Source organism: Chiloscyllium plagiosum, unplaced genomic scaffold, assembly GCF_037043375.1.
Source record: "Chiloscyllium plagiosum isolate Xiang-an unplaced genomic scaffold, Cpla_swu_hap1 HiC_scaffold_9, whole genome shotgun sequence".
Lineage (NCBI taxonomy): Eukaryota > Metazoa > Chordata > Chondrichthyes > Orectolobiformes > Hemiscylliidae > Chiloscyllium > Chiloscyllium plagiosum.
Window position 1 is genome coordinate 21,644,334 of NW_028270147.1, and position 27,466 is coordinate 21,671,799.

Consider the following 27,466-nt stretch of genomic DNA (forward strand, 5'->3'; position numbering starts at 1 on the left):
AGAGGTGTGGACCTGATGAGGGATTTGCAGAGGGAATGGTCTTTTCGGAACGCTGATAGGGGTGGGGAGGGAAATATATCTCTGGTGGTGTGGGGTCCATTTGGAGGTGGCAGAAGTGGCAGAGGATAATGCGTTGTATGTGGAGGTTGAAGGGCTGGAAGGTGAGGACCAGGGGCTTGGAGAGCAGTGAGTAAGAGTTGTTACCAAATATGGAAAGCAGCATTGGTATAACAATAAACGTGGGCACAGAACTGTCTCTCTGCTTTAAGGCCCTTAGTGATTCCATTGACTGCCTATAAAACATAGCACTAAAAGTATGTGTCAGAGTCGTGCAGCTGAAAATATGTGGATTTTCAGAGCTGTAAGAAAAACCAATGGAGAATAAAAAAAATTAGAATTGCCTGATAAGTCAAAATGATTGCATTTTCTACTCCTTGCTGCTATAGAAATGAAAGGTGTGAGATTTATATAGAACCTCAAGACAGAACAGAAAATGTTAGGTAAAGGGATTTAGAGAGCTGGGAGCTAAGCGTGGGCGAAAATGTGTTGAAAGCAAGGCATGTCATGTCGGGACTGGGGTGAGGGGGGGCAGTTAGTAGATATGGAAGGAAGTGTTTAGCCTCTAAAAAATATTAAACTCATTATTGAGCCCTGAAAGATGTAACGTCGCCAAGCAGAAGATGAAGTTTTGCTTTTTGAGCTTTGTTCCCTGGCTGGTACTTCTGTCTTAGGCCTGCTGCAGTGCTCCAGTGAGATTCGGTGCAATCTGGAAAGAGCCAGCAGTGAGTAACAAATTCAAAGTGAAATGACAATGCCGAATTTTACTTTGATAGTATTGTCAAGTCATGACCAGAGCTGAGCATTGGACCATCTGTCAGAACTGAAATGTTTAACGTGCTCAACAAAAGTGATTTCATGTGGTAATTTGGGATCTCTGTTAAACAGTTGTCATCTCAATTGTTCATTGCTTTAGTCACTGACATTCATTATCATCACAATCACAGACATCTGTATATAATTAGAGATGCTGTACAGCTGCATACAACTCCTCCACCTGCAGGCAACTTATCAGAAAGGTGTGATCTTGGTACCAGTATGGAGCATAAAATGACTGACCGTTTCAGAGATCTACTGTTCTCCAGAAAAGGAAACAATGAATAACAGTAGTCGTTATGCCAATTGCACTCACCATGGGAATGACCCTTTTCAATGAAGGCACATAACCCAAGATACCAGAAGAACTGCCAAACACAAGTTGCATGTGTACCATTCAGAGACCTGCAGGATGTAAAGACTAGGCATGAAATGCATGCATGGTGACCGATGAATGTGGAACTGACTAAAATGAACAGAACAATGAGATTAAGGATTATATTAGTTGTGCAGTACTGTAACAAATACTCAGCTACACAAGCTAAGGTGCTTCTGACACATGACAACACCTCAGACAGAACATAGGTAAAACTTGGAGTAGACCACTTCAACTCACAGAGTCTGATCATCTTGTCACCGTCGTCTAATATTTGACCGATTGAGAGTTGGATCTTCTGATGCCACTGACTGCCAGTGCAATTGTGAAATGTCTGAAAACATTCTTAAGTTGCAGTTATTATGGCATTCTTGATCCAGTGAGTGACAATATCCATTAATCAAGTGAAGAGTTCTGTGCATGTGTAACCATTTTCTTTGTGGCTATAGAGGGTAACTTGGGTAATTTGTGAAAGCAATTTACAACATAAAGATTCACTCAAAAGAACAAACTCCATTCTTTCTCGAAGGCTGGACCAAAGTGCAGTTTTGTTTTGTTTTCCTAGCTGAAATCTAGAGCTGTTGAAGTGGAGTTTTGGCAGGAATTGTCATTCCAATGACAAAGAAGAAACTGAAAAGTAGAAGCTAGTGGACCATGTCAAAGGAACTACGAACAGAATTGCACTATGGATAATGCTGTTACAATGGGCCAGTGTTAAAATACTCAAAACCATTTTTTGAGATGTCTCAGCAAGAATGATAATTTGAGTCTCAGTTGCATGCAATGAATCCATAGAAGTATCCATAGAATCCCTACAGTGTGGAAACAGGCCCTTCGGCACAACAAATCCACACGGACCCTCCGAAGACTAACCCATCCAGACCCACTCTCCTCAATCTATTATCCTATATTTATCCCTGACTAATGTATCTAATCCATACATCCCTTACCACTATGGGCAACCTAACATGGCCATTTTACCGAACCTGTACACCTTTGGATTGTGGGAGGAAACCGGAGCACCCGGAGTAAATCCACGCAGACTCGGAGTACATGCGAACGCAACACAGACAGTCGCCCGAGACTGGGATTGAACCTGGGTTCCTGGTGCTGTGAGGCAGCATTACTGACCACTGAGCCACCTTGCCAACCCCAAGCCATCTGAAGCTGGATTAAATCTTTTAAAAACAATTTTTATAACTGGCAGAACTGTGATCCTCATTTTGCCAACATCAGCAAGATTCTAAGATTGCAGAAATCCAGAGGTAATAAGACTGCTGTATTATATTGCACCACCTAGTGTCTGAAGCACAAGCCTTCACAGGGTAGTGGAATAAACTGACTTCTGTCTTCACAGAAATCCAGAACAAGAACACTGAAGAATATGTAGAAAAGGCAGAGTGTTGTGTTCCAGGTCAAACCAATGTTCAGAATAATGTGCTTTAATTTTTGTACAGTATAACCCTCAATATCCTTTTTGCCCACCCACCTGAGTCAAAACATTGAAATGTAACTGCATAGTATTTTTGCTGATTGACATGTGCTTTTGTATATAAAGGAGATTATGCAATTCCATAACAGGAACCAGAGGTAGGCCATTCAGCCATTCGAGCACACACCACCTTCTGTTGAAACCAAAGCTAATTCAACACATTTGAGGAAATGGACTACATAGAACTTTGGAATATAGAAATAGATCATTTGTTCTTACAATTTTATGCTAGTATTTATGCTGCTTTCAAGCTTTCTTTAACTTGCCATTCTATAACTACACAAATTTCTCCTGAATTCCTACTTGGGCACTGCCTGTCCTGTGCTTACACCGACTTGTTTTTGACTCCTAATTAAGTGGTAATTCAGGCTATGAGTTAGTTATGAACCATTTATGAATGCAGGGTTGTGATGTGTTGAAGTGATGCAGGCATTATGCAGGACTTCTGCTGTCTACTCATCCCACAATCAGCATGTGGAACCCAGAACTAAATGCATATCTGGCTGACTGAAAACTCATTAGATGCCCTACTCTTGCAAGGCTAGCCTAGATTAAAGCTAGCCTGCTCTTCGAAAACGCTGCTTCACTTCTTAATGAAGCGATGTATTCTGGCTGCATGTTGGAACTATTTCTAGGAGTCTTTTTCACATGAAAGTAAGAAAAATAGAAAGACATAGAAATAGGTATATAAGGGATTAAAGAATGACCAGAGTAAGATCAGGACAATGGTGGGAAGTTGTGCTTGGAGTCAGAGGAGATAGGGGAGGTGCTAAATGAATATTTTTCGTCAGTATTCACACTGTAGAAAGGTAATGTTGTCGAGGAGAATATTGAGAAACAGGCTATTAAACTAGATGGGATTGAGGTTCAAAAGGAGGAGGTGTTAGCAATTCTGGAAAGTGTGAAAATAGATAAATCCTCTGGGCCGGATGAGATTTATCCTAGGATTCTCTGGGAAGCCAGGCTTTGATCTTCATATCATTGTAGTCTACAGATATAGTACCGAAGACTAAAGGATAGCAAATGTTGTTCCCTTGTTCAAGAAGGGGAGTAGAGACAACCCTGGTAATTATAGACCAGTGAGCCTTACTTCGGTTGTGGGTAAAGTGTTGGAAAATGTTATAAGAGATGGGATTTATAATCGTCTCAATAGGAATAAGTTGATTAGGGATAGTCAACACGGTTTCGTGAAAGGTAGGTTGTACCTCACAAACCTTATTAAGTTCTTTGAGAAGGTGACACAACAGGTAAAGCCATTGATGTGGTGTCTGTGGATTTCAGTAAGGCGTTTGATAAGGTTCCCCACGGTAGGCTATTGCACAAAATACTGAGGCATGGATTGAGGGTGTTTTAGCGGTTTGGATCTGAAGTTGGCTAAGTGAAAGAAGACAGAGGGTGGTGATTGATGGGAAATGTTCATCTTGGAGTTCAGTGACTTGTGGTGTACCGCAAGGATCTGTTTTGGGGCCGCTGCTGTTTGTAATTTTTACAAATGACATGAATGAGGGTGTAGAAGGATGGGTTGGTAAATTTGCAGACAGCATTAAGGCCAGTACAGTTGTGGATAGTGCCGAAGGATGTTGTAGGTTACAGAGAGACATATATAAGCTGCAGAGCTAGGCTGAGAGGTGGCAAGTGGATCTTAATGCGAAAAAGTGTGAAGTGATTCACTTTGGAAGGAGTAACAGGAATGCAGAATACTGGGCAAATAGGAAGATTCTTGGCAGTGTAGATGAGCAGAGAGATTTCTGTGTCCATGGACAGCACATAGATTCCTCAAAGTTGATAAGGCTGTTAAGAAGGCACATGGTGTGTTAGCTTTTATTGGTAGGAGGATCGAATTTCGGAACCATGAGATCATGCTACAGCTGTACAAAAATCTGGTGCATACAGTCTGGTCACCATATGAAAGAAAGGATGTGGAAGCTTTGGAAAGCGTTCAGAGGAGGTTTACTTGGATGTTGCCTGTAAGGTTACCTCAGAGTACAGCAGGATCTTGATCAGATGGGCCAGTGGTCTGGGAAGAAGCAGATGGAGTTTAATTCAGATAAATGTGAGGTGCTCCATTTTGAGAAAGCAAATCTTAATAGGGCTTATACACTTAATGGTAAGGTCCTAGGGAGTGTTGCTGAACAGAGAGACCTTGGAGTGCAGGTTCTTAGCTCCTTGAAAATGGAGTCGCAGGTAGATAGTATAGTGAAGGCGGCATTTGGTATGCTTTCCTTTATTGGTCAGAGTATTGAGTACAGGAGTTAGGTCATGTTGCGTCTGTACAGGACATTGGTTAGACCACTGTTGGAATATTGCTTACAATTCTGATCTCCTTCCTATCGGAAAGATTTTGTGAGACTTGAAAGGGTTCAGAAAAGATTTACAAGGATGTTGCCAGGATTGGAGGATCTGAGCTACAGGGATAGGCTGAACAGGCTGGGGCTGTTTTCCCTGGAGTGTCAGAGGTTGAGGGGTGACCTTATAGAGGTTTACAAAATGATTAGATTAGATTATTTACAGTGTGGAAACAGGCCCTTCGGCCCAACAAGTCCACACTGACCCTCCGAAGAGCAACCCACCCAGACCCATTCCCCTATATTTACCCCTTCATCAAACACTACGGGCAATTTAGCATGGCCAGTTCACCTAACCCGCACAGTTTTTTTAGACTGTGGCAGGAAACCGGAGCGCCTGGAGGAAACTCATGAAGATACGGGGAGAATGTGCAAACTCCACACAGACAGTTGCTGGAGGCGGGAATTGAACCCAGGTCTCTGGCATTGTGAGGCAGCAGTGCTAACCACTGTGCCACCGTGCTGCCCTGAGGGGCATGGATCGGATAAATAGAGAAAGTATTTTCCCTGGGGTGGGGAAGTCTAGAACTAGAGGGCATAGGTTTAGGGTGAGAGAGGAAAGATATAAAAGAGGCGTTAGGAGCAACATTTTCACACAAAGGGTTGTATGTGTATAGAATGAGCTGCCACAGGAAGTGGTGGAGGCTAGTACAATTGCAACATTTAAGAGCATCTGGATGGGTATATGAGTAGGAAGGCTTTGGAGAGATATAGGCCAGGGGCTGGCAGGTTAGGATATCTGGTCGGCATGAACGTGTTGGACCGAAGGGTCTGTTTCCGTGCTGTACATCTCTATGACTCTATGGAGGGAAGTTCTTATGAGGAAAGGCTGAGGGGCTTGAGGCTGTTTTTGTTAGAAGAAGGTTGAGAGGTGACTAAATTGAGACATATAAGATAATCTGAGGGTTAGATATGTTGGACAGTGAGAACCTTTTTCCTCGGATGGTAATGGCTAGTACGAGGGGACATAGGTTTAAATTGAGGGGTGGTAGATATAGGACAGGTGTCAGAGGTAGTTTCTTTACTCAAGAGTAGTAGCGACGTGGAACGCACTGCCTGAACAGTTGTAGAGTCACCAACGTTATGGGCACTTAAATGGTCAGTGGATAAATATATGGATGCGAATGAAGTAGTATGGGTTAGATGGGCTTCAGATTGGTTTCACACGTCTTCGCAACATCAAGGCCCGAAGGGCCTGGAGTGTGCTGTAATGTTCCATGTTCTATGCAAGCCAGAAAAAGATCTCCCAGGTTCTTTAATTCAGTTCTGCAAGCCTTAGTCCATAAGATGGAAAGAGAAAGAATGTTGTTCGGAGAAATGGGGAGTCATTCATCACCTGAAAGGTCAAGGAATCTGGTCCTGAGGACCTCGCTGCAATGCTGGATAAAGTTCACTCACCTCACAGAGATAATCTTGGTCAGTTAAACTGGCTGCAATGCCATATCCTACTCACTTAATCAGCAAACTCACACATGGCTCATTCCATCACACCCTTCTCTCACAATAATTGGTAATCAGAAGGACATGTTCTTAAATTGATGTGCTGCTCCTGATCTTCACACATTTAACACTGCTAAAAATCTCAAGTCCAAACCTTGTAGTTTGTAACTTCTTCCAGTTATTCAACTGTGAATGGCACATCACCCATTGTAATGCATCTTTTTCTGCACTTCCATCCTCTTGCAGGAAAAAGTGATGCATAGCAGGGGTCAGTGGCAAAGAACTAGTGGGGGCAAGTAGAACTGCATCTCCTACTTGGATGCTAAATTACTGTTGGAAGGTGACTGACATCAAAAACTGTCAAGTTTGCATGCTTCTGACCTGCATTATTGTTCTTCATAATGTAATGATCAGTGCAGGCTGTCCTGGGAGCCTCCCCTACAATTTCTATCACCTTTCCCAGGGTGAGAGATTCAATAATGAGAGGTCACGCGATCAAGGTGAGAGGTGAAAAGTTTATGGGGGATATACACAGAGGGTGGTAGGTGCCTGGATAGCATTGCCAGCTGAGGTGGTAGAGGCAGGCACTGTAGATTCATTTAAGGTGCTTCTGGACAGCTGCATAAGTAGGTAGGGAGCAGAGGGGTATAGATGTTTAGGAATTGGGCGATAGGTTTAGACAGTGGATTTGAATTGGCTCAGGCTTGGACAGCCGAAGGTCCTGTTCCTGAGCTGTAAATTTTCTTTGTTCCGTTGTGCTGAAATGTTTATGGAGCTGCATTTTGCAGCTATCAACTCAAACTAATTGAATCATTTTTAGTGTGTACTCATTCATGGGATATGGATGTCACCGGCAAAGATGACATTTATTTTCCATCCCTCTCTTCCCGGAGAAGGTAAGGTTGAAGTATTAGATTAGATTAGATAATTTACAGTGTGGAAACAGGCCCTTCGGCCCAACATGCCCACACCGACCCGCCGAAGCGCAACCCACCCAGACCCATTCCCCTACATCTAACACTACGGGCAGTTTAGCATGGCCAATTCACCTAACCTGAACATTTTTGGATGATGGGAGGAAACCGGAGCACCCGGAGGAAACCCACACAGACACTGGGAGAATGTGCAAACTCCACACAGAGTCGCCTGAGGCAGGAATTGAACCTGGATTGTGAGGCAGCAGTGCTAACCACTGTGCTACCCATACAGATTGCTTGAAGTATCTTTTTAAACTGTTGAAGGTCACCTGGTGAAGTTACTGCTTTAATATTATTTGAGTTAAAATAAAAAAACTCCCAATGACAATGAAGAAGCTACAATTTGGAGCTGTTGATTTTTCCATGTGCTTTGTTTAGATTGTACATGCCATTACAGCTGAATAAAACTATGGTGTATCTTGTAAAGGTAAACACTGCATCGAGCGTATATCAGTGGCAGCAGGGGTGAATGTCATAAAGGTAAACAGTTTGTTTTGTTGAGAGTGTAGTTGAGCTGCTTGAATGCTTTGTAAAATAGATTAATCCAGACAAGTGGACAGCATTCCATTACAATCCTGTAGATTTGGTGAGTCATTCACCACAAAATCTCTGGCATGTTGTTGTAGCCACAGTATTTATGTGGCGAGTCCAATCATTTTTGTTCACAATAATTCTCAAAATGTTGATCCTAAGGTTTTTGATTATGATGATGGAATGATAAGACTAAGATATTCTTTGGTGCCACATTGTATCAAATCCAGTCACTCTTGCCTCTCCCACAAAATTTATCTGTAACCCATATTTAATTTGAGGATTCACTAGAACTTGAATTAAGCAGATTGCTTAGAGACTTAGTGCTGCTTGATTACACGATGACCACAACTTCCAGTTGATGGAACAATAGATTTAAAAACCTCATGGGTCACATCTCCGTCCTTTTTTCCCTAATGAAGAGAGCTCTGTTCTGTCCAGTATTTCTTGAAGGGTATATCCTCTCAGTGGTTTCTTTGGTATTGCTCTAGTCTTTTAGTAATATGACAACCAGAGTAGTGCACAAGAAACTAATTGTGCCTTCATCACTGTTGTATGTATTGAATGTGACTTTTGTATCTATTGGTTTGAAATTAATTCATAGTTTTTTTGCATCTTTTAACGGTTTTGTTAATTTCCATTGTTAGCTTTAATAATTTGTGCTTCTATTTCTAAACCCTTTGCACCTCTAACCCATTAAGACTTGCTTTCTAATTATTAGGTGGCTTTTTTTCCTCTTTTATCATTTCCCATTTATATGTCCATTCAATAAGCTCATTTGTGTCTTCCTCAGTATGAATGATATCCTCTGGTGTAGACTGCAGTATTTGATATTTTGTGTCTGTTTCCCCAAGTCTACATCATTTATACCAATTGCAAACAAAAGTGTTTCTGTCACAGATCCTTGTGGAATCCCACTATTCCATCCTTTGCAAAACTGAATAGCTACCTTTAAACGCTTCTGTTCCTACTTACTAGTTCGCTATCTATTCAGTTTCCAAACTCCATGTATACTGATATTAATCATGTGACTACTATTTGGTCTTTTGAAAATCTGTGTATACATTTACTGAATAGTATTTAAGTGTGTAATGTATTGCAAAATGTTATTTATGTCATTTAAGTACAGAAGTTGTCGAAGAATTAGCGGGCGGCACGGTGGCACAGTGGTTAGCACTGCTGCCTTACAGCGCCAGAGACCCGGGTTCAATACCCGCCTCAGGCGACTGACTGTGTGGAGTTTGCACATTCTCCCCGTGTCTGCGTGGGTTTCCTCCGGGTGCTCCGGTTTCCTCCCACAGTCCAAAGATGTGCAGGTCAGGTGAATTGGCCATGCTAAATTGCCCGTAGTGTTAGGTAAGGGGTAAATGTAGGGGTATGGGTGGGTTGCGCTTCGGCGGGGCAGTGTGGATTTGTTGGGCCGAAGGGCCTGTTTCCATACTGTAAGTAATCTGATCTAATCTAATCTAAAAAATTTTTTATCTTTTCCATTGTCTTAGTTTCTGGCTTTGTTGGATTAAAATTCTTCTCCTTTAGCATTAAATTAGCCATGAAAGATGCTGAAATTCAAAAGTTGAAGTCAAGCCTGATGAACAGCAAATTCTCAACACAAGAATGTGGTGACATTTTGGGTAAAAGTTGTGTTTTGTTGGATAGAGGAAGTCCAGAACTAATGTCAAACAGAAATAAGAAAGGTAAGTCGTTACTTGTAGATGTGGAGAAGAGAATAAAAGTGAAATTAACGATTTAATCACAATACAGTAGTAAAGATTTTAATTTTTTGGTTTTGTTAGATGTGCAGTGAAAATATCATCTTTTTATATAGGTTATTGTCTTCTATCCTTTTATAAGTGACAGATTGGCTACTGAGTATTTCATCCATTTAAATTATAATACCACTCGCTTGAACAGTTTTCCTTTAGGAAGGTACGGAAGGAAAAGTGGCAAATAAGGAGATAAAGACTGGTTGGTTTAAAGGAGTTTTTAAAAAACTTTTTAGTGGAGATTGATTTTATATTTAATACCATATTTGAAGCAACCATAACATTTCTGAACATATTGATGAGAATTTTATATATAAAATTAAATAACATTCAGCCCCTAAATGCCCTCATAGGGAAAGTTTGTTTTGTATCCCACTGAAATAAAAATGTCTGAGTTCTGTTCCTACAATGATCTAGATTCCTGTTTTTGAAAATGAGAAGTAATAATGAGGGATTAATAGTTGGAAAGTTACAATATTCCCTTATTAAGAATTCAAGATAGAGAAACAACACAATAACATTTGCTTAATCTTGGCAATGGGATTTTGCATTCACACAACTGTCAACACTAATTCAGCAGTACTGCTAAGTAAAGCTGGTATAAAATATGAGAATCAAAATATGGTTGTTTTACTTGTTAAGTTTCAAGAAGGGCTGAAAATGTGTTGCTAAAACAGTGCAGCAGGTCAGGCAGCATCCAGGGAACAGGAGAATCGACGTTTCGGGCATAAGCCCTTCTTCAGGAATGAGGAAAGTGTGTCCAGCAGGCTAAGATAAAAGGTAGGGAGGAGGGACTTGGGGGAGGGGCGTTGGAAATACGATAGGTGGAAAGAGGTCAAGGTGAGGGTGATAGGTCAGAGTGGGGTGGGGGCGGAGAGGTCAGGAAGAAGATTGCAGGTTAGGAAGGCGGTGCTGAGTTCGAGGGATTTGACTGAGACAAGGTGGGGGAGGGGAAATGAGGAAACTGGTGAAATCCGAGTTCATCCCTTGTGGTTGGAGGGTTCCTAGGTGAAAGATGAGGTGCTCTTCCTCCAACCGTCGTGTTGTTGTGGTCTGGCGATGGAGGAGTCCAAAGACCTGCATATCCTTGGTGGAGTGGGAGGAGGAGTTGAAGTGTTGAGCCACAGGGTGGTTGGGTTGGTTGGGCCGGGTGTCCCAGAGGTGTTCTCTGAAACGCTCTGCAAAGAGGCGGCCTGTCTCCCCAATAAAGAGGAGGCCACATCAGGTGCAGCGGATGCAATAGATGATGTGTGTGGAGATGCAGGTGAATTTGTGGCGGATATGGAAGTTTCCTTTGAGGCCTTGGAGGGAAGTGAGGGGAGGGGGTGTGGGCGCAAGTCTTGCATCTCCTGCGGTTGCAGGGGAAGGTGCCGGGAGTGGAGGTTGGGTTGGTGGGGGGTGTGGATCTGACGATGGAGTTACGGAGGGAGTGGTCTTTACGGAACGCTGATCGGGGAGGGGAGGGAAATATATCCTTGGTGGTGGGGTCCGTTTGGAGGTGGCGGAAATGACGGCGGATGATATGCTGTACATGGAGATTGGTGGGGTGGTAGTGAGGACCAGTGGGATTCTGTCCTGGTGGCGGGCGGAGGAGCGGGAAGTGGAAGAGATGCGGTGGAGGGCATCGTCGACCACGTCGGGGGGGAAATTGCGGTCCTTGAAGAAGGAAGCCATCTGGGTTGTACGTTTTTGGAACTGGTCCTCCTGGGAGCAGATGCGGCGGAGACGAAGGAATTGGGAGAATGGGATGGCGTTTTTACAGGGGGCAGGGTGGGAGAAGGTGTAGTCCAGGTAGTTGTGGGAGTCGGTCAGTTTGTAGTAGATGTCCGTTTTGATTCGGTTGCCTGAGATAGAAATAGAGAGGTCTAGGAAGGGGAGGGAGGAATCTGAGACTGTCCAGGTGAATTTGAGGTCAGGGTGGAAGGTGTTGGTGAAGTGGATGAACTGTTCAACCTCCTCGTGGGAGCACGAGGCAGCGCCGATACAGTCATCGATGTAGTGGAGGAAAAGGTGGGGGTGGGGCCAGTGTAGTTGCGGAAGATGGACTGTTCCACATATCCTACGAAGAGGCAGGCATAGCTGGGGCCCATGCGGGTGCCCATGGCGACTCCTTTGGTTTGGAGGAAGTGGGAGGATTGGAAAGAGAAGTTGTTCAGGGTGAGGACCAGTTCAGTCACTCGAAGGAGGGTGTCAGTGGAAGGGTACTGGTTGGTACGGCGGGAAAGGAAGAAGCGGAGGGCTTTGAGTCCTTCGTGATGGGGGATGGCGGTGTACAGGGACTGGATGTCCATGGTGAAGATAAGGCGTTGGGGACCGGGGAAGCGAAAATCATGGATGAGGTGGAGAGCATGGGTGGTGTCCCGAACGTAGGTGGGGAGTTCTTGGACTAAGGGGGACAGGACCGTGTCGAGGTATGCAGAGATGAGTTCGGTGGGGCAGGAGCAGGCTGAGACAATGGGTCAGCCGGGGCAGTCAGGTTTGTGGATTTTGGGCAGGAAGTAGAAGCGGGTGGTGCGGGGTTGTGGGACTATGAGGTTGGAGGTGGTGGATGGGAGATTCCCTGAGGTGATGAGGTTATGGATGGTCTGGGAGATGATGGTTTGGTGGTGGGGGGTGGGGTCATGGTCAAGGGGGCAGTACGAGGAGGTATCTGCAAGCTGGCGTTTGGCCTCAGTGGTGTAAAGATCGGTGCGCCAAACTACTACCGTGCCTTTTCAAGAAGGACCAAGAGGCTGAAGCGTTAACAGCAGGAGCTTAGTTATGGAGATGTTTACTCTATAGGTAGCAAAGTTAAACCAAGTTGTATTTGCCTCAAAATGGCCAAGGATGTCATCATAAATAAATGGTCTCTCTTAAAGTAACAATCCACCATACTTGCACAAATGCACAACATCCCTCTCCCTTTTTATCAGTTACAAATCACACAACACCAGGTTATAGTCCAACAGATTTAATTGGAAGCACAGCTTTCGGAGCACTGCTCCTTCAGGTGGTTGTGGAGTGCACAATTGTAAGACACAGAATTTATAGCAAAAGTTTACAGTGTGATGTAACTGAAATTATACATTGAAAAATACCTTAATTGTTTGTTAAGTCTCTCATCTGTTACAATGACCATGATTGTTTCACTTCTTCTTTCATATGTGATTGCTCCTGTGATCTTGCCACAAAGTGTTAAGTCTTACACTTTTGATAATCTTGGATCATTTCTAGTGTATTTCTCAATTTGTCCTGCTGTTACTAGAGTGCTCTCTATTTGTTCAAAGTAGAAAATGTCTATAGAAGGACTGTTTGTAGTTGTTGACTCACTTGGCAAATGTAATCTAAAGAGCCCATTGGCATCCCCATGTGAATTGAATTCCTGATACTTAATTGTGTGAGCTGATAACAATGCCCATCTCTGCACGCAGCTTGCTGCTAGAGAAGATATCTTTGTATGAGGCACAAATATTGAGGCTTGTGTTCTGTTGATGGGGAATGTTCCCAGCTTTGGTGGAATTATCAAATGTCAAATATGATTCCTTGAGCTTTTTTCTGTCACGTTTCTGCTTTGTTTAATGACCTTAATGCAAAACCTGAACAGGTGAAGCAGCACTTTACCTGCACTTCTCACTGCATTTGCTGCTCACAACGTGGTCTCTACACTGAGGAAACAAAACATGGACTGTGTGACCACTTTGCAGAACATCTGCGTTCTGCCCACAAAAAAGACCCTGAGCTTCCAGTTGCCTGCCACTTTAACACACCATCCTGTTTCCTGGTCAACATCTTTGTCTCAGCTTGCTGCAGTGCTCTAGTGAAGCTCAGCGCAAGCTGAAAGAACAACACCTCATTTTCTGCTTGGGGACCCAGCAGCCCTCACTCAGTATTGAGTTCAATAATTTTAGGGCCTGATCTTCCCCCGTGTCCTAGCCCTCTAGCACACACATCAGGTATTGTTATCACACAGTCGGCCATTACACACGACCCATTGTTAGCCACTAACGGTCTTCATTAACAGCTATTCACCCTCATGACCAGATTTGTTATTGACTCCTTTGTCCAAGTGTTCTTCTGTCTCAGGCTCTATCCCTACCTATCCTTACTCCTTACCCCTCCCCCCATCCTATCCTCAGCATATAAACCGACATTTTCCTCGCTACTGTCAGTTCTGAGGAAGCGTTACCAGACCTGAAACGTTAACTTTGATTTCTATTCACAGATGCTGCCAAACCTGCTGAGCTTTTCCAGCAACTTCTGGCTTTACTAATGCAAAAACTATTGGCTTTTCTTCACAGTTGAGTAATATGTTCGAGGAGAAAGTGAGGTCTGCAGATGCTGGAGATCAAAGTTGAAACTTTATTGCTGGAACAGCACAGCAGGTCAGGCAGCATCCAGGGAACAGGAGATTCGACGTTTCGGGCACAGGCCCTTCTTCAGGAATATGTTAGAAATGACTGCTGTCACTCCAGACAATAATACATCGTCTGTTAGGTGTCATGGTAACTTTGGGTCAAAATAGGTCAGGATTGCTGTTTCACATTCATCTTCCCATTCCAATTTTTGTTTTATGACAATAGACAATAGGTGCAGGAGTAGGCCACTCCTCCTGCACCTTCGAGCCTGCACCGCCATTCAACATGATCATGGCTGATCATTCCTAATCAGTATCCTGTTCCTGCCTTATCTCCATAACCCTTGATTCCACTATCTTTGAGAGCTCTATCCAACTCTTTCTTAAATGAATCCAGAGACTGGACCTCCACTGCCCTCTGGGGCAGAGCATTCCACACAGCCACCACTCTCTGGGTGAAGAAGTTTCTCCTCATGGTCTATCCCGTATTTTTAAGCTGTGTCCTCTGATTCGGCACTCCCCCATCAGCGGAAACATGTTTCCTGCTGCCAGAGTGTCCAATCCTTTCATAATCTTATATGTCTCAATCAGATCCCCTCTCAGTCTTCTAAACTCAAGGATATACAAGCCCAGTCGCTTCAGTCTTTCAGTGTAAGGTAATCCTGCCATTCCAGGAATTGACCTCGTGAACCTACGCTGCACTCCCTCAATAACCAGAATGTCTATCCTCAAATTTGGAGACCAGAACTGCATGCAGTACTCCAGGTGTGGTCTCACCAGGGCCCTGTACAGCTGCAGAAGGACCTCTTTGCTTCTATACTCAATTCCTCTTGTTATGAAGGCCAGCATGCTATTAGCCTTCTTCACTACCTGCTGTACCTGCATGCTGGCCTTCATTGCTTGCCTAATAAATTATGCAAACAGTTTGAATGGTTGCAAGATTTTGGGACAAACCTACGGTAGTAATTTAGCAAGCCGAAAAAAGATCATAGCTTTTATTTTTAGGTGCGGGTGCCTCAGTTATGGCTTTACATTTGAAGATGATTTATGTAGTCCCTGAGCATCATTGACAATTATTTGATCATGATTTGGAGATGCCAGTGTTGGATTGGGGTGTATAAAGTTAAAACTCACAACACCGGGTTATAGTCCAACAGATTTATTTGGAAGCACTAGCTTTCGGAGCACTGCTCCTTCATCAGGTGGTTGTGGAGTATAAGATCATAACTTACAGAATTTATAGCAAACGTTTACAGTGTGATGTAACTGAAATATATTGGAAAAGACCTGAATTGTTTAAGTCTCTCAGCTTTTAGAATGAATATATTGGTTTCAGTTCTTTCATATGTAAATTGCAGAACTTGTTTAGTTACACTCTCAAGTGAACTTTAACAATTAGTGGCATGTCGGCCCAGATAATGCATTAAAGGTGTGAGGTGCCCTGTGTGAGACTGTCTGTGCCACAATGTTCAGACTGATTCTAATCTAAAAAACAAATTTACAGAATCTTACATGGATTCATGTAGTTTTTGAGTAAAATAAAATGTAATTCTGCAAGAACAAATTCACTTCCCAAACTTATATATATATAATATATATGTGTGTGTGTGTGTGTGTGTGTAAGCATGTGGGTGTCTGTGTGTAATGGGAGGGGATTTGAGTATGTGTGTGTAAGTGTGTGAGTGTAAAGGGGTATAAATCTGTACCACCATTATACGTGGGGACACCTCTCACCATGTCTGTGGCAGGTACTCGTGCGACTCAGCCAATGTTGTCTATCTCATATGCTGCTGGCATGGAGCATTGGCGAGACCGAGCAGAGGTATGGCAGCAGATGAATGGACACTGCACAATAATCAACAGACAGGAGTGTTCCCTCCCCGTCGGAGAGCACTTCAGCAGTCCGGGACATTTGACCTTGGACTTTTGGGTGACCGTCCTCCAAGGCAGACTTCGGGATAGGCAACAACGCAAAGTGGCCGAGCAGAGGCTGATAGCCAAGTTTGGTACCCGTGGGGGTGGCCTCAACCAAGATTTTGGGTTCATGTCACACTACAGGTGACCCTACTGCACTACACACACACACACAGACAGGCGCATACATTCCTACACACACACGCTCCTACAGACCCATACACCCACGCAGACCCTCTCTCATACACAAGCTATCTCTCATATGCTCACATACACTCCCACACTCGCACACATGCACGCACTCTCTCACAGACATTCATAACCCTGCCTCTCACAGCCACCCACATGCTCACACACACTCATAAGTTTGTGGGGTGAATTTGTACTTGCAGAATCACGTTTTAATTTGCTCAAAAACTGCATGAATCCATGTAAGATTCTGTAAATCCGATTTTTAGATTAGAATCAGTCTGACCATTGTGGCACAGACAGTCTCTCACAGGGCACCTCACACCTTTAATGCATTATCTGGGCCGACATGACACCAATTGTTAAAGTTCATTTGAGAGTGTAACTTTAAAGAAGTTCTGCGATTTACATATGAAAAAACTGAGACCAACATGTTCATTCTAAAAGCCACGAGACTTAACAAACACTCCAGGTCATTTTTGTTTCAGTTACATCACACTGTAAACTTTTGCTATAAATTCTGTGTCTTCTACTCTACCACCACCTGATAAAGGCTAGTGCTTCCAAATAAACCTATTCAACTATAACCTTTTGGTATGTGAATTTTAACTAATTATTTGGTGGGACGTCTAAAAATATCACGATGTGGAGATGCCGGTGTTGGACTGGGGTGTACAAAATTAAAAATCACACACTGGTGTTGTGTGATTTTTAACTAAAAATATCACGTTTCTCTTTCTTCAATCTTAGGCCATAATCTTGGAGTTTCTTCAGAATAGCATACAAATTGTGGTGATGCTCGTTTTCATTTCTCCCTGTGACTAAAATATCGTCTAGGTAACACTGGACACGTTCCAATCCACTTAAAGTATGATCCATGGCACATTAAAATAGCAAGAGCGGATGTGATTTCAAAGGGAAGTCTCTTGCATTTGAATAGTCTTCTGTGTTACAGTTATCAAGTATTTCTATGACTCAAGATCTACGTTCATCTGGAGATAGGCTTGACTAAAGGCCAATTTGTATACCTGACCTCCAGCTAGTCCAGCAAATAGGTTTTTCATTAAAGGCAAAGGAAGCATACATAAGATTTTGGCAACTGTATATAGACCAGTGAGCCTGACTTCGGTGGTGGACAAGTTGTTGGAGGGAATCCTGAGGGACAGGATGTACATGTATTTGGAAAGGCAAGGACTGATTCAGGATAGTCAACATGGCTTTGTGCGTGGGAAATCATGTCTCACAAACTTGATTGAGTTTTTTGAAGAAGTAACAAACAAGATTAATGAGGGCAGAGCAGTAGATGTGATCTATAGGGACTTCAGTAAGGCGTTCGACAAGGTTCCCCATGGGAGACTGATTAGCAAGTTTAGATCTCATGGAATACAGGGAGAACTAGCCATTTGGATACAGAACTGGCTCAAAGGTAGTTTGAGCCAGGTAGACAGAGGGTGGTGGTGGAAGGTTGTTTTTCAGACTGGAGGCCTGTGACCAGTGGAGTGCCACAAGGATCAGTGCTGGGCCCTCTACTTTTTGTCATTTACATAAATGACTTGGATGCAAGCATAAGAGGTACAGTTAGTAAGTTTGCAGATGACACCAAAATTGGAGGTGTAGTGGACAGCGAAGAGGGTTACCTCAAATTACAACAGGATCTAGATCAGATAGGTCAATGAGCTGAGAAGTGGCAGATGGAGTTTAATTCAGATAAATGCGAGATGCTACATTTTGGGAAAGCAAATCTTAGCAGGGCTTATACACTTAATGGTAAGGTCCTAGGGAGTGTTGCTGAACAGAGAGACCTTGGAGTGCAGGTTCTTAGCTCCTTGAAAATGGAGTCGCAGGTAGATAGTATCGTGAAGGCGGCATTTGGTATGCTTTCCTTTATTGGTCAGAGTATTGAGTACAGGAGTTAGGAGGTCATGTTGCGTCTGTACAGGACATTGGTTAGACCACTGTTACAATATTGCGTGCAATTCTGGTCTCCTTCCTATCAGAAAGATGTTGTGAAACTTGAAAGGGTTCAGAAAAGATTTCCAAGGATGTTGCCAGGGTTGGAGGATCTGAGCTACAGGGAGAGGCTGAGCAAGCTGGGGCTGTTTTCCCTGGAGCGTCTGAGGCTGAGGGGTGACCTTATAAAGGTTTACAAAATTATGAGGGGCATGGATAGGATAAATAGGCAAAGTCATTTCCCTGGGGTCGGGGAGTCCAGAACTAGAGGGCATAGGTTTAGGGTGAGAGGGGAAAGAAATAAAAGAGACCTAAGGGGCAATGTTTTCACGCAGAGGGTGGTACGTGTATGGAATGAGCTGCAAGAGGATGTGGTGGAGGCTGGTACAATTGCAACATTTATGAGGCATTTGGATGGGTATATGAATAGGAAGGGTTTGGAGGGATATGTGCCGGGCGCTGGGAGGTGGGACTAGATTGGGTTGGGATAGCTGGTCGACATGGACGGGTTGGACCGATGCTGTACATCTCCATGACTATGACTCAATGAAAACAGTTGAAGCTTTGGATGAATTATCGGGAAAGTGGGACCAATCTGAAACGAAGAATTAAGAGACCCAAAAGGGGTCATGAAATATCTTCAGCAAACAGGGTTAAGCAAAATCCCAAAGCCTATTATTCGTATATAAGGGGCAAGAGGTAACTAGTGAAAGGATTGGCCCACTCAAGGATAAAGGAGGCAAGTTATGCATGGAGTCAGATAAAACGGATGAGATTCTTATTGAGTACTTTGCGTCAATATTCTCCTGAGGAGTGGGATAGCATGTATAATGAGGTTCGGGAGAGATGTTTGATTACTGTAGGTCAAGTCTGCATAAGGAGGGAGGAGGTGTTGGGTATTCTAAAATGCATTAAGGTAGACAAGGCCCCAAGTGCAGATGGGATCTATCCCAGCTTTCTGAGGGAAGCAAGAGAGGAAATAGCTGGGATTTTAACAGATATCTTTGCAGCATCCTTGAACCGGAGGACTGGAGAATTGCTAATGTTGTCCCCTTGTTTAAGAAAGGTAGCAGGGATAATCCAGGTAATTATACACCGGTGAGCCTAATGTCAGTGGTAGGGAAGCTGCTGGAGAAGGTACTGAGGGATAGGATCTATTTCCATTTGGAAGAAAATGGGCTTATTGGTGATAGACAACATAGTTTTGTGCAGGGAAGGTCATGTCTTGCCAACTTAACAGATTTCCTTGTGGAAGTGACAAAGTTGATTGATGGGGGAGGGCTATCGATGTCATATACATAGACTTCAGTATAGCGTTTGGCAAGGTTCCCCATGGTCGGCTGATGGAGAAAGTGAGGTCGAATGGGGTCCGGGGCATACTAGTTAGCCGGATAGAAAACCAGCTGGGCAGCAGGAGACAGAGAGTAGTTGTTGAAGGGAGTTTCTCAAAATGGAGAACTGTGACCAGTGGTGTTTCACACAGGGATCTGTGCTGGGACCACTGCTGTTTGTGATATACATAAATGATCTAGAGGAAGTTACAGGTTGCATGATTAGCGAGTTTGCAGATGACACTAAGATTGGTGGAGTAGCAGATAGTGAAGGGGACTGTCAGAGAATACAACAGAATATAGATAGATTGGAGAGTTGGGCAGAGAAATGGCAGATGGAGTTCAATCCGGGCAAATGTGAGGTGATGCGTTTTAAGATCCAGTTCAAGAGCGATAAATGGAAAAATTCTAGGGAAAATTGATCTGGTGTTCAGGTCCATTGTTCCCTGAAGGTGGCAACACAGGTCGATAGAGTGGTCAAGAAGGCATACAGCGTGTTTTCCTTCATCGGCTGGGGTATTGAGTACAGGAGTTGGCAGGTCATGTTACAGTTGAATAGGACTTTGGTTAGGTCACATTTGGAATAGAGCGTACAGTTCTGGTCGCCACATTACCAAAAGGATTCCGATGTTTTGGAGAGGGTGCAGAGGAGGTTCACCAGATGTTGCCTGGTATGGAGCGTGCCAACTATGCAAAGAGGTTGATGAGGTTAGGGTCATTTTCATTAGAAACACGGAGATTGTGAGGGACTTGATTGAAATCTACAAAATCATGAGAGGTATAGACAGAATGGATAGCATGAAGCCTTTTTCCAGAGTGGGGTCTCAATTACTAGGGATCAGGAGCTCAATGTGAGAGGGGAAAGATTTGAGAGATATGTGTGGAAAGTCATTTACGCAGAGGGTGGTGGGTACCTGGAATGCGTTGCCAGTGGAGGTAGTAGAGGTGGGCAAAATAATATCATTTAAAATGTATCTAAACAGATACATGAATGGGCAAGGAGCAGAGGGATACAGATCCTTTGAAAATAGGCAACAGGTCCGGATAGAGGATCTGGATTGGTACAGGCTTGAAGGGCTGAAGGGTCTGTTCCTATCCTGTAATTTTCTTCGTTTTTTTTTGTTGTTTGATCCTGCTCAACACGTGCTCCTGGATTAATAGTGACCTCAAAATCTCCATAGAGGTGTGCCGATCCATCTACCGTCATCACTAGTAGAAAGACCCCAATTATTCATGCTTACAGGTTCAAGGACTCCCTTCTTGACCAGCCTCTCTAATTCTGTCTTAACCTTTGATTTGAATGCATAAGGCACCCATTTAGCCTTGCAAGACTTTGCTTGATTTTCAATTTGACAGAGATCTTTTCCTTGCTTCTTAGATTGCTTTGGAAAACAATTGCATGTTTCTTTGGAATTTATAATAGATTAGTCTCTGTACCTAGGAAGCAGCTTACTTCACCCCAGTTGAGTTTGATTTTCTCCAGCCATGACCTTCTCAATGAAGCTGGAGAATTTCCTTTGACAATGTCTCCGGGCAACTCGTCAGACTGACCATGTAGCTGAATATTCACATTGACACAGCCCTTTAAAGGTACCACTTTGCCTCTGTACGTTCTTAGTACAATTTTGATTATTGCTGTGTAGTATGACTCAGGTGCTTCTGATATACACATTTTTAGATATGACTAAAACTCCGACTCTGTCCTCCTCCATTTTTACCAGTTTGCCATTCAATAAAGGAGTGACCCAGTATTAGTTGGTGTTGCTAGCAATGATCAGCATGTTTAATAACAGCTCCTCTTTGGTCTGAGAGTCTGGGCTTTTTTCATGCCATTTTTCTATGATGTGGATTTTATACTTTTAGTTTTCTGTAATTTTGCTGCATGTTGTTTCTTCCTGAAACACGACTGTTCACTGTACCCTTTTTATTATAGTTTCTGCATATAGCTTCTTGATTCCAGCAATTTGCTGCTGCGTGACCTGTTTCTCCAAACTCATGGCAGTTTTGAGTCTGTTGCTGCTCATCTCACAGCTGCCATTTTATGAACACTCATGTTTGAGCTTAACTGTTGAGCTTTTTTGGCTGCTAATGCCATAGAGGCTGCTATTTTCAGTGCTCTGTTTAAGCCTAGGTTCATTTCCATCAGTCATGTGGATTGCTTCACAATTTAAACCACACATCAGACTGTCTCTGTCAGAGGTCACACAACACCAGGTTTCAGTCCAACAGGTTTATTTGAAATAACAAGATTTTGGAGCGCAGCCCCTTTGTCACGTGAAGTGAAGCAAAGCACTCAGGCACAGAATTTATAGTCAGAGAAATCAAAAGATTGTACAAATGGTGTGAGTGAAGTGCCGACAGGCCGGGTAATAGGTCTCTAACGTCACGAATGTCAGACGGTGTGAGTAAAGTGTCAACAGCTGAATAGCAGGTGAAGAGAAGGCCTAAAATCTGATCAATTAAGGCAAAGAGATTATTACAAAGCATTAAAAATAAGGTAGTTTTGCAGACAAACTGAATGATTGGAATAACATTATATGTATAAGGGTTGCTGCCGAGGGTCTAACCAAAGTAACAAGTAATCCAAAACTGTACAAGATAGAGCGATCATAAAATATCAAGGTGATAGTGTCAAAACAGGGCACAAAGGAAGGTTTTACAGGTACAGAGCAGTATGATGGGGTCATATTTGCGTGACATGAACCCAAGATCACAGTTGAGGCAGTCTTGAAAAGGTACAGAACTTGGCCATCAGTTTCTGCTCTGTGATTCTGCATTGGTATTTTTCAGAGATCATCTTGGAGGACATTTAGCTGAAGATTGGAAGCTGAATGTTTTCAACTGCTGAAGTGTTCTCCAACTGGGAGGGAGCATTCATCCATTGTCATAACATATGTATGGTCTCACCGACATACCATGCCTTGGGGCATTCTTGCCTGCGGTATATGATATAGACAACATTGGCTGAGTCATATGACTATCTGCCGTGTACTTGGTGGGTGGTGTTACCATGTGTGATGGTAGTATCCATGTCGATGATCTGGCATGTCTTGCAGAGGTTGCCTTTTGGCAGGATTGCATGGTGTTATGATTGATGTCCTGAAGGATGGGTAGGTTGCTGCGAACAATGGTCTGTTTAAGGTTTGGCGGTTGTTTAAAGGCGAGAAGTGGAGGTGTAGGAATGATCTTGGCGCGATGTTCATTATCGTCCGTGAAGGCTGTGACGAACAAGGCATGGTTTCCCTGCTTTGGGGAAGTACTGGATGGCAAAGGGTACTCTATCAGTCGTATCCTGTGCCCCTTTTCTGAAGAGGTTATTGTGGTTTTTCACTGTGGCATGTTGGAACTGGCGATCGTTAAGTTGAGTATTATATCCCGTCTTTCAGCATCTTTAGATGTCTGTCACATTCCTCTTCGTTTGAGCAGATCCCGTGTATGCACAGGGCTTGTCCATAGGAGAAGGGTTCTTTAACATGTTTCGGGTGGAAGTTCGAGAAGTGTAGTATCATGAGATTATCTGTGGGCTTGTAGTAGACTTAAAGTATTGAGATGTCAGTTCTTAATGGGGATGTGTGTATCTAAGAATGCGTGATTTTGATGAGTAGTCCATAGTAAGTACGATGGTGGAATGAAACTTGTTGAAATCATCGTGTAGTCGTTTCAGTGATCCTCATCATAATCCGGAGGGAGAAAATGTTGTCTATGTATCTAGTGTATAATTTTGGTTGAAGGTGTTGGTGTATTGGTGTGCAAATTTGGTTCCCATGGCTGTTCCCTGTGTTTGGATGAAGAATTGCTTGTAGAAGGTGAAAATGTTGTGCTTGAGGATGAAGCAGATGGGTGGCATCTGGAAATTGGCAGTAGTTGGAGTTGAGTACTGAAGCTGATGCAGCACTGCCGTTGTCGTGAGGGATGCCGGTGTAGCGTACCAGAATGTACATTGTGATGAGGAATGTTCCTGGTTCGACTGGTCTCTGGGTGCTCAGTTTCTGTAAGAAATCTGTAGTGTTGCGACAGAAACTGGGAGTTCCTTGTACAATGAGTTTCAAGATGCCCTTGACAGAGAGGTTCTCACACAGAACCCTGTTGCCCGATAAGATTGGCCATCCAGGTGTGTTGGTTTTGTGTATCTTCGGAAGGCAATAGAAGTCTCCTAAGCGAGAAGTATGTGGGATTAGAGTGGATAGTCTGTCTCTGATAGCATCATTGATGTTGTATTTGAATTGACAGAATTCTGCTAACTTCTTGAAAATTGCTCCAAGCTGGGAGTTAGATTCACTATCATGCTGCTTGCGTTTGTGGAATCCGAACTATTCAGCAGTCACCAATGATCTTGGTGAGAAACGGTTTATATGTTTTAGAACTCGGTTTCTGTGGCTGTTCCAGACTCCTCCATTGCTTTAGACCCCCACCCACTTCAGAACACTTGAGAATACAGAGACAACTATATATGCTTTAATTTTGTTAGCTTGAACAAAAAAATAAAATCTCTGTGTATAAAAGTTTCAGTTCTCTGTATTGTCATTATACGGTTCCACATTCTAAAATTTCCTGCTTTTTGTTTTAAATGGAAATTTCAAATAGCATGATGTGCCGCAAAGATTTTAGCACCACCTCATTTCATATTTAAAACAAGGTATTCCTGAAGGTGAAACAAAAACAGAAGTTTCTGGAAAAGCTTAGCAGGTCTAACAGCATCTGTGAAGAGAAATCAGAGTTAACGTTTCGGGTCTGGTGACTCTTCCTGAGTTGTCATCTTGTGTTAAGTTGCAAGAACGACCAAGAATCCAAAGTATTAAGCAGCAGGAGCTTTATTTGTGAAATGTTTGCAGGCAGCAAGGTTGGACAAAGCTGTTTCGCACCCAAAATGGATCGTGACAGTCCATCATATTGACAAAATATACAACACTGTTGTTGTGGCCAATCTTCTGTTGCCATAGGCCAGCGCTATGAGCATGCAAAATCTAGAGGAAATGAAAACTCTGATCTAAATTTTGAGGGGACGCATCAGTAAGCTCAGTTCCTAAAAATAATTCACTTGCATGTTGTAATAAATGATCGAATAGTGATTCATAGTCCTTCTGCTCCTCTCTAGCCATATCATGTTAAGTTTCATCTCTCATTTACTACAGGATTGAGAGCAACTATCTCAGCACAAATCTGGGTATCACAGTTGATGCTGTTTTAAAAAAATAAGCTTTTCCGTATTATAATTTTATTTAGTTTGTAAAATAATCCTTTCTTTTGTTATTGCTCATGATTTCTTAGATGACAGAAGGTCCATGGAACGGCACTTAGAAGAGGAGCGATGTAGGCCAATAGAAGTTGAGAAGCTGCAGGCACAATTACTAGATGCTGAGGCTACAATTTCAATGTTACAGACTCAGTTGACTGAACAGATAAATAACTTCGAGCAGATACAAGAGCAACTTTCGGAAAAAAGCACATACATTGGGAATGTGGAAGAGGAGGTTCGTTAAATTACACATTCATATAAAGAAATGTTTCATTTACAGGTCCATGTTGATAGAGGGAGAAACAAAGCTGGGGGCCTAGGCCAAGGGCAGCACCGAGGCTCCTGATTTTGTCTCAGACCTGCACACGTGCACTTTCTTGTGTGAACTTGCATACTGCAGGATTGCAGGATGAGTCGACTCCCTCCTCCATTCTGGGGTGAACTGTAATGCCATTGTTTACTGACTTGACTGACGTTAACTCTCCCTATCATGAAGATTGAATCCAGGGAACCTTTACTAAGTATAAATCATGCCCAGAGCTCTTTTGATGCATTTTATCTATTTAACAAATATAAGATTTCCATATCAGTTGTATTGATTTATTAGTGCTATGATTGAGTTTTATTTTTGGCATATATATCTGGTAATTCAGATGTTAAGAAAAGATGGTTTGAGATTGCACTTGCTGGTGATAAATGTTAATAGATTTTTGTTTTGGTGCTAGTAGTAGCAGCAGCAGCAGTAGTCCCTATAGTACCATTGCCACTATTCTTTGTTCATTATTAGGTTGTTTACAACTTCAAAGAAAGTTTGGACAGTGCATACTTTGAATTGTTTATGTTTCTAAACTGTTGACTGGAGATGGCAGATTGTATCTCCTACTATAATTCACCCATTGCTGACATTGTGGAAATGTACATTTAAGTCATTCAAGGTCTTGTAGAACCATTCATAGACATCGTGGCTATCCCTTGAGGTCAAGGGTGATGGTCTTCGTTCCATTGATCTATTTATCAGCTGTCAGGTGACTTATGAGTCCAATCTTGGCTTTGAAATGTAGAGCCGTTATAGTACAGAAGAAGACCATTCAACCAATTATGTCCATTCTTCTCTTCCCAAGGAGCAATTCATATATTTCCACTTCTTCACCTTTCCTCCATATCCCTGAACATTCCTCTTCTTCAGATATCTTGAACATTTAGATGGTGTAGAAAGATTTATGGCATAGAAGAAGGCTATCTGCCCATTGTGTCTGTGCCAAAATGAGCCAACTTAATTCTATGATAAAGCAATTAGTCCATGTCCCTGGAGGTTAAGGGACTTCAGCAGCATGTTCAGAGACCTTTCAAATGAGATGAGTCTTTCTGCCTCCACGACCCACTCAGGTACTAAATTCTAAACATTTACCAACCCTGGGTAACTCTCCATACCTTCTATCAATCTGTGACCCCAAGTTGCCGATCCCTCTGCTAGGGAAATTATGGCAATTTCATCCATTCTATCCAGGACCCCCTCAAATTTGCACATTTCAGCTGGATTTGTAGAAAATGAGTTCCCTGATTGGGACTGTTAATCTGGTCCAATCAGGGAGCCCTTGCTAACATATAAAAGAAGGTGAATATCTCATACAAAAAGCAGTTGGTTCAGTTACCACTTTGGCCCAAGCTTGATGGGGTGAAATTGATTGCAAGAGATTCATCTACATTGGCTCAACATTTTTAAATTTGAAAATGGCTACCTGAACAAAGTCCTAATTAAATACCCAGAAGTCTTCCACGAAGGTCAAGGGACTACCAGAGGAGCCAAGGCCACATTACATGTCGACCAGGAAGCAATTCCATGATTCCACAAAGAACACCCACTGTAACTTGCCTTATAGGCAAAAACAGAGGCAGGAGAAAGTGAGGTCTGCAGATGCTGGAGATCAAAGTTGAAACTTTATTGCTGGAACAGCACAACAGGTCAGGCAGCATCCAGGGAACAGGAGATTCGACGTTTCGGGCACAGGCCCTTCTTCAGGAAAACAGAGGCAGAAATCAGAAAGCTGGATAGTGAAGGAATCACCAAACTTGTCCAATTTGCAGAATGGTCAGCACCAGTTATACTGACCTATGAAGCCAGATGATATGGTGGAAGTGTTCTTTTACATGTTCTACAAGCAGGTCATGCCGAACAGAGTGCAGAATAGAGTGTTACAGCTGCAGAAAGAGTGTACAGAGAGAGATCAACATTAACATTTGAGAGATCCATTCAAACATCTGACAATAGCAAAGGAGAAGCTGTTATTGAATCTCCTTATATGTGTATTTCTAATGTTTATCAGGAAATGAAACATTTTTGAACAGTAAAGTTTACAGGATTCTTAAGGGGGAGGGAGAGCACCAAGAAGTTGTGGTACACATTGGTATCAATGACATAGATGGGGAAAGAGGGGAGGAACTGAAAAGAGAATATAGGGAATTTGGTTGGAAGCCAGAAGGCAAAATGAGCAGAGTAGTAATTTCAGGATTGTTACCAGTGCCACATGCTAGTGAGGCTAGGAATACAGCACGAGTGCAGATGAACACGTGGTTGCTGGACTGGTGTAGGAGGGAGGGCTCTAGATATGTGGATCATTGGGATACCTTCTGGAGAAGGTGAGACCTATACAAGAAGGACGGGTTGCACCTGAACTGGAGGGGCACCAATATCCTGGGCGAGGGGTTTGCGAGAGCT

At 43.0% G+C, this 27,466-nt stretch overlaps 1 protein-coding gene across 10 annotated transcripts in view; it reads left to right on the forward strand.

Moving 5' to 3' along the window:
• ccdc18 (coiled-coil domain containing 18) overlaps window positions 1-27,466 on the forward strand; it is a 184,029-nt gene that overhangs the window by 58,901 nt on the left and 97,662 nt on the right. For all 10 annotated transcript variants that reach the window (XM_043698817.2, XM_043698814.2, XM_087990462.1 and 7 more), the window contains 2 exons: window positions 9,571-9,728; window positions 24,783-24,985. In XM_043698817.2, the coding sequence (XP_043554752.2) occupies window positions 9,571-9,728; window positions 24,783-24,985 (361 nt within the window). The remainder of the gene's footprint in view (window positions 1-9,570; window positions 9,729-24,782; window positions 24,986-27,466) is intronic.